The 11,809-nt window shown below is 39.1% G+C and overlaps 1 protein-coding gene across 1 annotated transcript in view; it reads right to left on the reverse strand.

The window, feature by feature from the left end:
• Window positions 1-11,143, reverse strand: part of MNS1 (meiosis specific nuclear structural 1) — a 40,293-nt gene extending 29,150 nt beyond the window's left edge. The window contains exons 1-2 of the mRNA XM_034994735.1: window positions 11,063-11,143; window positions 10,435-10,656 (exon numbers count right to left, since the gene is read on the reverse strand). Of these exons, the coding sequence (XP_034850626.1) occupies window positions 10,435-10,656; window positions 11,063-11,083 (243 nt within the window). The 5' untranslated portion in view covers window positions 11,084-11,143. The remainder of the gene's footprint in view (window positions 1-10,434; window positions 10,657-11,062) is intronic.
• Between the last annotated feature and the right edge of the window lie 666 nt (window positions 11,144-11,809).

An 11,809-nucleotide genomic window follows, 5' to 3' on the forward strand; every position in this document is an offset into this window, starting at 1 on the left:
ATGGGTACGAGAAATGTGTAACATGTATCCACCATTAGAGTCCTCATACAGAGTAGTTTTACTGCCCTAAAAATCCTCTGTGCTCTGCCTATTCATCCTTCCCTCCCCCAAATCCCTGACAACCTCTGATCTTTTTATGATCTCTCCAGTTTTGCCTTTTCCAGGATGGTATATAGTTGGAATCATGCAGTCTGAAGCCTTTTCAGGTTGGCTTCACTTAGTAATACACAGTTAAGGTTTCTACATGTCTTTTCATTGCTTGATAGTTCATTTCTTTTAGCACAGAATATTCTATAGTCTAGATTATTGATCGATTCATCTACTGAAGGACATCTTAGTAGCTTACAAGTTTTGGCAATTATGAATAAAGCTGCAATAAACATCCATGTGCAGGTTTTTGTGTGTAAGTAAGTTTTTAACATTACAGCATAGTTTCATCACCCCCCAGAAAAACTCCATACCTGTTAGCAGTCACTCACCATTCCACTTACCTCCTAGCCTCTGGCAACCACTAATTAACTTTCTATCTCTATGGATTGGCTATTCTAGATATTTCATTTAAATGAAATCATACAATATGTAGCCTTTTTGTGTTTGGCTTCTTTCATTTAGTGTAATGTTTTCAAGGTTCATCCATGTTGCAGCATGTAGCAGCAATTCATTCCCTTTTATAACTGTATGATATTCACTGTATAGACAGAACATATTTTGTCTATCCAGGCATCAGGTGTTGGGCACTTGTGTTGTGTTCAACCAACTTCTGGCTATCATGAATAACGTTGCTTTGAATATTCATGTACAAGTTCTTGTGTGAACATGTTTTCAGTTGTCTTGGGTATATGTTTAGAAGAACTGCTGGGTAATATAGCAATTACATTTAACTTTTTGAGGAACTGCCCAATGGTTTTCCACAGCCACCAGCAATGTACAAGGCTTCCAGGTTCTCTACTTCTTTGTCAACACTTAATGTCCTTTTTTAAAAAAATACAGCAATTTTCATAGTTCCGAAGGGGTACCTAACTGTGATTTTGATTTGCATCTCCCTAATGACTAATGATGTTGAGCATCTTTTTTTGTGCTTATTGCTCGTTTGTATGTCTTCTTTGGAGAAATGGCTATTGAAGTCATTTACCCATTAAAGAATTTTTTGTCTTTTAATGTTGAGTTGTATAGATAACATTCTTGAAATGACAAAATTATAGAAATGGAGAACATATTAGTGGTTGCCAGAGTCTGGGATGAGGTAGGTGTATCCAAGAAAGAGATGGTGATGTTTATGAAAGGACGAAAATGAGGGATCCTTGTGGTCGAGGAACTACCCTGGATCTTGACTGTGGTGTTGGATATACAAACCTCACGTGATAAACTGTACAGAACTAAACACACACATGCATGCAACACACACAAATGAGCACAAGTAAAAGGGAAACCTGAACAAGGTGGGTGGATTGTATCATTGCTGATATCTTGTTTCTGATATTATACTACAGTTTTACAAGATGTGCCATTAGGAAAAATTAGGTACAGGGTATATTAGGTCTCTCTGTATTATTTCTTACAATTGCAGATGAATCATTAGATAATTATCTAAATGATTTTTTTTTAAGATTTTATTTATTTATTTGACAGAGAGATAGCGAGAGCAGGAACACAAGCAGGGGGAGTGGGAGAGGGAGAAGCAGGCCTCCCGCCAAGCAGGGAGCCGATGCAGGGCTCGATCCCAGGACCCTGGGATCATGACTTGAGCCTAAGGTAGATGCTTAATGACTGAGCCACCCAGGCTCCCCTAAATAATACTTTCAATTAACAAAAAGCAACTGCAAGTACTAGTGATGACACAAAGCAACCGGAATTCTCATATATTACTTGAGGAAATGCAAAATAATGCAGCAACTTTGCAAAATGGTTTAAAAGTTTCTTATCAAATGAAGCAAACACCTACCATATGACCCAACCATCCTACTCCCAGATATCTATCCAAGAGAAATGAAAATTTATGTTCATATAAAAGTTTGTAATAAAATGCTTATAGCAGTTTTAGACACAGTTGCCATAAACTGGAAACTCAGATTTTTTTTCAACATGCAGATGGATAAACTGTGGTACATCCATATACTAGAATACGACAATAATAATTCATGCAACAGCATGGAATCTTACATTTGGTTTGCTAAGTGAAAGAAGTCAGAACCAAAAGGTGACATACTGCATAATTCCAATTATATGACACTATGGAAAAGGTGAACCTATTGGGACAAAAAAGAAATCAATGCTTTCCAGGGACAGGGGAGAAGGGTGAGTGATTGACTATGAAGGGGCAGCATGAGGGGACTTTTGAGGTGCTAGAATTGTTTGAATGACACTGTGATGGTGGAAACTGAAATCTATGCATTTGTCAAAATCCACAGAAATACACACCAAAGAGAATTAATAATTTTATAATAGGCAAAATTTAAAAAGAAATCAACAAGTACATTCATACCATGCACTACTACTCAATAATAAAAAACAACTATTGGTTAAATCCAGCAACTTGGATGACTCTCCAAATCACGCTGAGTGGAAAACACCTGCTCTAAAGGTCAGACATATAATTCCACATATGTATGGAATCACACATGATTACATTTACATAACATTCTCGAAAGAACAAAATTATAGAGATGGAGAACAAATCAGGCATTGTGGTGGTCAAAAGAAGTATATGACTATGGTGGAGTAGCATGAATGAGGTCTTGGCGGTGATGGAATAGTTCTGTATCTTGAATGAGGTGGCTGTCGCACAAATCTACACATGTGCTAAAATGACACCGAGGTAGACACGCATATTGTACAAATGTCATTTTCTAGGGTTTGATATCATAGTACAGTTATGCAAGATGTAACCACTGGGGGAATCTTCTGTAGAAGGGCACAGGACCTCTCCATACTATTTTTGCAATTTCCCAAGAATTTGTAATTATTTCAACATAAAAAAATGTAAAGAAATCAACTAGATGTCAGGGGAATAAGAGAATGCAGACTATGTCAAATTAACTTTATTAAAAATCAGGGGGTCCAAGATGGCAGCATAGGAAGATCCTGAACTCATCTCCTCTCATGGACACACAAAATCTACAGCTACCTATGGATCATTTCTTTAGGAATCCTAACAATACTGACTCCCATCTTTGGCCCTCCATCTTGTTGGTTGCTCAGTGACCTCTCTTGGTGTTCTGGCCCCTTGGAAATGAATATACATACAGAAATACCCACAAAGGCCAAGATGGGGAAAGGCTTGTTTTGGCCTCCCAAGAATCTGTTAGAGATAACATAGTCTTTCCTTTTCTGATGCACAGGTGGGGCCGCAAGATCTAATTAAAAGTTAGTTGTCAATTAGATGCATACAAGCCCTTTGACGTGTGTGAACCCTTTGATCTTACAGTGCCCTTCTATATGCCCTCTGCTCTATAAAATTTGTGGACTAAGGTCTGGATTTGGCAGAGAGTAACTATGTAGTTGCTGTGGATAGTCTTCCACCCAAATCCCCCTTCAGTAAGTTACCTCAAATCAAACTGTGTAAACTGGATGGAGTGGCCTACTTCATTTTCCAGTCTCAAAGTGTCTTCTCACTTTGGGGGACACTTTAGATCTCTCCTGCATCTTCTAACAATTTCCTTCTGAAAAGCATCTGAAAACTAAATGAACTACTTCTCTATTTTTTTTTTTTTAAGATTTTATTTATTTATTTGACAGAGAGAGACACAGCGAGAGAGGGAACACAAACAGGGGGAGTGGGAGAGGGAGAAGCAGGCCTCCCGCGGAGCAAGGAGCCCGATGCGGGGCTCGATCCCAGGACCCCGGGATCATGACCTGAGCTGAAGGCAGTCGCTTAACCAACTGAGCCACCCAGGCGCCCTGAACTACTTCTCTATAACAAAGGATAAAAGGACCACATGGAGAGGGGTAGAGAGACAAGAGACACAGTCTTGGCAAAAAAAAAAATAAAAAAACCCACCCCCAATAAGCAGGGAGACAACAGAGAGGGATCTCACCAGTCTAGCACTTTTGCTAGAGGAGTGAGGGGTTGCTGCCCCACGTTAGGCACTCCAATACTTCAGAGCTGCACCAAAAAATGTCTGGCTTAGAAAACAAAGAGGGCTGACATCCAAGGAACCCAAAGTACTATAGGAAACTGAGATTCTCCTTTTAAAGACTCACTTGCAGTCTCCCTCATCCCAGGATCAAGCACAAAAGCACCAATTTGAAAAGCACCTGGTGTTTATGTGAAGGAAATTCATTTGCTGGTCTGGGGGAATCTGCTGGGTCGTGGCATTCTCCTGCCACCAGCCTGGGGCCAGTATAGGCATGGAGACAGGGCACTCTCCAACAGGACCACCGAAGCCTCAGACACTTGCAGTCCAGGCATCTTCCCGCTGCCTTGCTGAAGCTGGTGAGTGCAGCTTTCGGAGTAGGTGCGCGCAGAGTACACCGGGGATGCCTCTTGTTCACCTGGCCCTGGTGGCCAAGGGGGCTGGAGTTCCTGAACTCCAAGGGACCGTAACAATCAGAAAGACAGTTCTTGGCAGGCCAACACCCTCAGGGCACTACCCAGACAGCAGAGTGAAAGACACACCCAGTCTTCCTGTGAAAAAGGCCTACTTAACCTGGAGCACTAGCCTAAGAAACAGGCTTCAGGTTTCCCACACAAGCAAAAGCTACAGAGGCACTCCCCTGGGGGATCATAAGTAGGGAGACACTATCCTTATGCATCCCCTTGGCCTCACTGCAGTTCAACAAGACCTCCCAGAAAGGAGCTTACATACAAATCTGGGGTCCTGAGTTTTCCAACTGTTGCCAAGGGGACACCACCATCTCTAGATCTGGAGGCCAGCAGGGTTTACAATTGTGGCTCCACAGGACTGTATATATTTGCATATAATAAAAGCTGCTACCTGAGGGTCTGGCTTCCATTCAGCCTGAAATTAAGTACTGAATGAGATTCCTGCCCTTGGAAGACTGACAGGTCTTGGCACACCCTCAACAACAGAGACATATCAAGAATAAATCAGGCTGTTTAGACAATCACAAAGGTTCAAGGGACAACCAAGAACTAATCAATGGTGAATGAGAAGTTTCATCACCTACACAAGGCCACGTCTTCAAGACTGGAAGAAGTAGCTGTTTTGCCTAACAAAGGTAAACAAACATAGCCAAACAATATGAGGAAACAGAGAAATATGTTCCAAATGAGAGAATAAGACAGAACATCAGAAAAATACCTTAATGATACAGAGATAAGTAATCTACTGGATAAAGAATTCAAAGTAATAGGCATAAAGATGCTCACTGAATTCAAAGAATGAACACAGTGAGAACTTTAACAAAGAGATATAAAATATAAGAAAGTACAAAACAGAAACCAGAGCCGAAGAATATAATAACTGAACTGAAAAATACACTGGGGGATTCTACAGCAGACTGGATAAAACAGAAGGATGGATTAGAGAGCTAGAAAACAAAGCCCTGAACTCACCCAGACAGAGGAGCAAAAAGAAAAAGGAATTCTAAAAAAATGAAGATAAATTAAGAGATCTATGGGACATCATTAAGCGAAACAGTATTTGCATTATAGGGTTCCCAAAGGAGATGAGAGAGGGAAGGAGTAGAAAACTTACTTGAAGAAATAATGGCTGAAAACTTACCTAACCTGGGGAAAGAAACAGACATCCAGGTCCAAAAAGCCCAGAGTTCCAAATAAAATGAACCCAAAGAGATCCACACCAAGACACATTATAATTGAAATGTCAAAAGTTAAAGAGAAAAATCTTAAAAGCAATACAAGCAATTTGTTACATACAAAAAAAAAAAACACAAAAAACCCACAGGGCTATCAGCAGATTTTGCAGCAAAAACTGTGCAGGCCAGAAGCGAGTGACATGACATATATAAAGTACTGAAAGGAAAGAACTTCCAACCAAGAATACTCTACCCAGCAAACACTCAGAATTGAAGGAAAGAGTTTTTCAGAAAAGCAAAAGCTAAAGGAGTTCATCACCACTAAAGTGTTTTTTCAAGAAATGTTAAAGGGACCTTTTAAGCTGAAAAGAAATGGCTCTAATTAACAAGAAAACATATGAAGTAAAAATCTCTTTGGAAAAGGTAAATTATGTAGTGAAGGTAGTGGATAAATCAACCTATAAAGCTAGTATGAAAAGACAAAAATAGTAAAATAAACTAGAACTACAATAATTAATTAAAGGATACATAAAATAAGAGGTAAAATGTGACATCAAAAACATAAAATGTGGGGGGGGGTAAAAATGTAGAGTTCTGGAATGAGTTCAAGTTTAATTTGGTATCAACCTAAAATAGACTGTTCTATACATAGGGTGTTATATATGTTATATATATATATTACCTCATGGCAACCACACAGCAAAAACTTACAGTAAATAAAAGAAAATGAGAAAGGAATCTAAACACAACACTAAAGAAAGACAACCACAAGAAAAACGATATCCATGAAAAGAAAACTGGTGTAGCTATACTCTTATCAAACACAAAAAGCTTTAAAACAAAGACTGTAATAAAAGACAAAGAAGGGCATTACATAATGATTAAGGAGTCAAACAAGAAGATATAAAGTTTATAAATATATATGTACCCAATAAGAGGAGCACCAAAATATATAAAGCAAATATGAACACACTGAAAGGGGGAAATTGACAGCAATACAATAATGGTAGGGGACTTTAACACCCTACTTACAACATCTGACAGAAATAAGAAAATCAATAAGGAAACATCAGTCTTAAACAACACCTTACACCAGGTGGACCTAATAGATACATACAGAACATTTCATCCAAAAGCAGCAGAATACACATTCTTCTCAAGTCCACATGGAACATTTTCCAGGACAGACCACATGTTAGCCCACAAAAAAAGTCTCAATAAAATCAAGATTGATATCGTATCAAGCACCTTTTCCAACCACAATGGTATAAACTAGAAATCAACACCAAGAAGAAAACCAGAAAACCAGAAGCAGACTGCCATGTTGTGGAGAGGATCACATGGCAGGGAATGTCAGCAATCTCTGAGAGATATGGGCCTCAGTCTTACAACTATGAGAACATGAATTCTGCCAACTTAAATAAGTTTAGTAGAGGACCCCAAGATTCAGATGAGAATGCATTCTAGACAACACCTGGATTTCAGCCTTGTGAGATCAAGTGGTCAATCCAGCTACATACCATGTCTAGATTTCTGACCTACAGAAACTGTGAGGTAATAAATGGATGTTTTTAGCCACTAGATTTGTGGTAATTTGTTACACAGCAACAGAAAACTAGTATTTAAAATTGTCAAGGTCATGAAAGACAGGAAAAAGTGAAAAACTCTTACAGACTGAAGGAGACTATGGAGACATGACAACTAAAGGTAGTTTGTATTCTTGGAACAGAAAACAGATGTTAATGGAAAAAAACTGATGAGATCTGAATAAATCCTATAGTTAACATACTGTACCAAGGCTAATTTCTTCATTTTGATAATTGTTCTATGATTATGTAAGATGTTAACATAAGGGGAAATCAGGTGAAGGGTATACAGGAATTCTCTATACTATTTTTTGCAACTTAATTATAAATCTAAATTTATCTCAGAAATTGTCTCTAAATATTATTTCCACTAGACGATAATAGAGCTCTTTGGTATGATGGCTGACTCCAGGTGTGAAGCAAGAAATTTACAAGATGAGCCTTGCATTAGCCAGAGAAAAAGAACAGGATAATGAATCAGCTCAAGTGATTCCCAAGATCTGAAGGGTGAGTCAGAAAGCCAGAGACCCAGGAGAGCCAGTGGCTTAGTTCCAGTCTAAGCACAAAGGCCTGAGAAACAAGAGAACGAATAGTGTAGTTCCTGTCCAAAGGCTGACAGGCTTGAGACTCAAAATGAGCTGGTATTTCAGATCAGTTGTGAAGGCAGGAAAAAAGCTGATGTCCCAAATTAGAAGGCAGTCAGGAAGGAGCAGTTTCCTTTTATTCAGCCATTTTGTTCTATTCAGGCCTTCATCACCCACATTAGAGAGGACAATCTGCTTTACTCAGTGTGCCAATTTAAATGTTAACCTCATCCCAAAACACCCATGATAATGTCTGACAAACTATCTGGGCACCCCATGGCCCAGTCAAAGTCAACACACAAAATTAATCATCACTAGCCTGGAACATTTTGTTCTGACAGAAAGCAAGGAAGCTATCACAGATCAAGGGAGTCTTGTCAAAAGGACACAGAACCAATAAAGGCATCCATTGGCCAAAGATGGGGCAATCTGAGCATCAAAAAGGATAATAAATGCAATTAATTCAAGTATTAAAGACCCATGAGTCCATAAAGATTTTTTTAAAAAGGAAAAAGTCAAAAACTAAAGAAAATTTTAAAAAACAACATTGACAGACACCAACGGAAGTGACCAGAGCACCAACTCTGAAAATTAAGTATATATCTCCCTTTCCAGTAATAACTATATTTCAGGGTACTAAATAACCCTAGTTGATGCGGGAAAGTTCTTTACAAAGGAATTTCAGCTAATTAAATGTGAAAGGAATAACGAAATTAGAAAATCAGTGTCTTGCAACCCCTAACGAAAGGAAAGATTCATTTGCGAAACCACAGATGAAAGGCTGATTGGGAATTTTACAACAGAGGTACCAGAATGTACATGTTTATCAACACGAGCATCACTACAAGTGGACCAAGCAGACATCATGTGCCTGCAGATATGGTACATTATCAAGGACAGCATCACCTATGGAGTGCTTGCCAAACGTTGTACCTAAATCTAAACAGGCCTTTAGGATTAACTTCCATTTTGAGGAAATATAAAAATTAGGGAAACAAATTAAATGAACAAATGAGAAAGCAAACAGGTAAATTCAGAATACAGGATATCCTACAAAACTGGCCTAATTTGACAAGTTAAAAACATGAAGTTAAAAAAATAAAGGATGGGGGGGCGCCTGGGTGGCTCAGTCGGTTAAGCACCTATCTGACTCTTGATTTTGGCTTGGGTCATGATCTCAGGGTTATGAGATTGAGCCCCACATCAGCTCCATATTAGGCATGAGCCTGCTTAAGATTCTCTCTCACCCTCTCCCTCTGCCCCTCCCTCCAGCCTCTTTCTCCCACTTAAGAAAATTAAAAAAAAGGATGAATGAGGGAGGGACTGTTTTACATTAAGAGGTACCTAACAGACATGACAACCAAATATACTGTATGAATCTTATTTGGATCCTGATTAAAACAAACCAACTGTAAAAGCAGATTTTGACACAATCACAAAAACTTGATTATGGAATGGCATTAAATAATGCCTAGAATTTACTGTTAAATGTATTAGTTGAGACCGTGGTATTATTCTACTACTATGTAAGAAAATATCTACATTTTATAAGATACATACTGAAGTATACAGGAAATAGGTGCTATGATATCTGGGATTTCCTTTAAAATTAAAGAAAAAATAAGAATAAAAAGAATGGGGAAAAAAATCTAATCCCTAGGATCTTATTGCTCAGAGTTGAAAAGTCATGTCTAAGCCTTATGAATTTATAACTCAGAGGGATGGATACCACTTTTAAAAGTTGCTTTTGCCATTCCTCACAATATTCTATAAAATGTTGAACATACAGCAGGAACTAAAAAAATTTTGAAATATCAGAAAACCTTTTTCACATTTATGAGAACTCATTTCTTATTGGTTTCCCCTTTTTACTACCCTCATCCTTTAAAATATTTAGAAGTTTCCACAGAAAAATTATCTCCATATTTAGGAATTATATACATACTGTACTTGAATTCTTCAAGGCAGCATTTCAAAATCAAAACTATTAGCACATTCATACCTAATACATACAAGTTCATTTTCTACCACTGAATAATGTACATGTTTAATCTCAGTAAATTCAAAAAAGGTACACTTAAATTTTTGTCTTTCGAATTTTATGGAAAGCAACCTAATTTTACTTACATGAACAAAACTGTGGAAGTCAGTAATTACGGATTTCATATTTATGAAAACAAAACATAACAAAACCGAGTCTTACTCTGTTACAGGCACTATTAAGTGCTTTGCATGTACTAACTATTAATTATTAAAACTCCTACAAAGTGGGTACTATTATAAATGCCATTTTATAGATGAGGCAAAAAGTAAAATCAATTTACCCAGGGTTCCAGAGCTTGCTTACATACAGCGGTACTAGGATTTAAAGTCATACAGTCTAACTCCAAAAACCCAGCTCTTTACCACTACACTGGGCTGACTTACGATGAGACATCCTTTACCTAATGTTACTATCTATCTACTCAATTCCAGTATCAGCAGCTGGATCTCATTTCCAACGAGAAAATGAAGAAAAAAATGTCAGAATGAATAGTAAAATGTACCTTTTGAATGGCCTCTTCCATATCCAACTCAAATTGTTCATTCTGTAATAATCTGAGGAATCTCTTACGCTCCACGAGGTCATCATTTTCATTCTGCACCATTTGGTCCCTGATTTGATTTTGTATCTTTCTTACTGATTGGACATGCAGTTGTTTGCAGTAATTTTTATCTACTCGTTTCTGATGCCTTTCACTGAAGCTCAAAGTTCGCCTTTTAGAAGCCTATAATGGAGAGAAAAAAAAGTATGCATACTTTGGTATTCCAAAATTTAATTTTTAAAAGTATACCGCTGCAAGCCCTAGGTACAAAAATCGGTAACAGTAATAAACAAAGGGCCTTTGGCTTCCTTCCTAAATTCAGAGAACTGTAACATAATAAAAAAGGTATCTACACATGGTAGATAAATATATTGGTATATCAATAAATTACTTTTATTATTCCCCATCTTATAGATGAGACATGAAAAGGAAAAGCAACTTTATCCAAGGTTCCTCGGCTTAAATAAATAGCAGTACTAGGATTCAAAGACCCGCGGACGAGCTCTATAGACCTAGCTCTTAACCACCACACAGGGAATTCCTCCTCTCCTCATTCCCCACCCCAACCCCACCCCTGCGCCTCGCTTACCCCTAGGCCAGGAAGTGCCATTCTGAAAAAAGCTGGCCAGGTTTTCCTAATACGGATTTAATAGGTCAGTCCGCTGCTACTTAATTCATTTGCTCTCTCCTGAACTTTTTTCCCCACTTATTTTTTCAACGTTCTTAATCTTTTCCCAAATTTCCAGAAATACGGCAAACAAAATTTTCACCGGGCAGAACTAATAGAGTCAGAATTTGAAAAGGCTGGAAGCCACCGCGAGCGTGGCTTAAACAATAGCACAGGAGGCCTCCGAAAGCAAACTGAACGCGTTTCCCACTTAATTCTCAGATTAGGCACTCCAAACCCTTTTTTAGACGCAGGGAGGCTCCAAACTACAATTAAATCAGTAGATAAACAAGTGGTTTGGAGACCGCCGACGGGCTCACCATCTCCGCAGAGGAAAACCCCCGTCTCGGGATCCAGCGGCCACCACCTCCCGCTGCAAACGCAGCGGCGGGCTGAGAGCTCCGATGTTTACGCGGTTTCCTGGCAACGGCCGCTGCCCCAGCGGGCGCAGCGCCCGCCGACGCAGGGCGCGGCCTCTCCTGTGCGCAGCAAGAGCCAATCGGCACTGAGCTTCTTGGGAGGCTGGCAGGGAGGCGGCTTCTCCTGGTCTAAGAGACTAGGCGGGAAGTTCAAATCCCGTATCCTGGCGCGAGCTCTTTGCAGCCCTTTAGGGCGCTCGCGATTTCGCTCAAGCTGCTGAATTCTGTGATTTGGGTGGGGCTGGGAGTC

This window comes from Mirounga leonina, unplaced genomic scaffold, assembly GCF_011800145.1.
Source record: "Mirounga leonina isolate KUSES-001 unplaced genomic scaffold, KU_Mleo_1.0 Mir_91, whole genome shotgun sequence".
Classification (NCBI taxonomy): Eukaryota; Metazoa; Chordata; class Mammalia; order Carnivora; family Phocidae; genus Mirounga; species Mirounga leonina.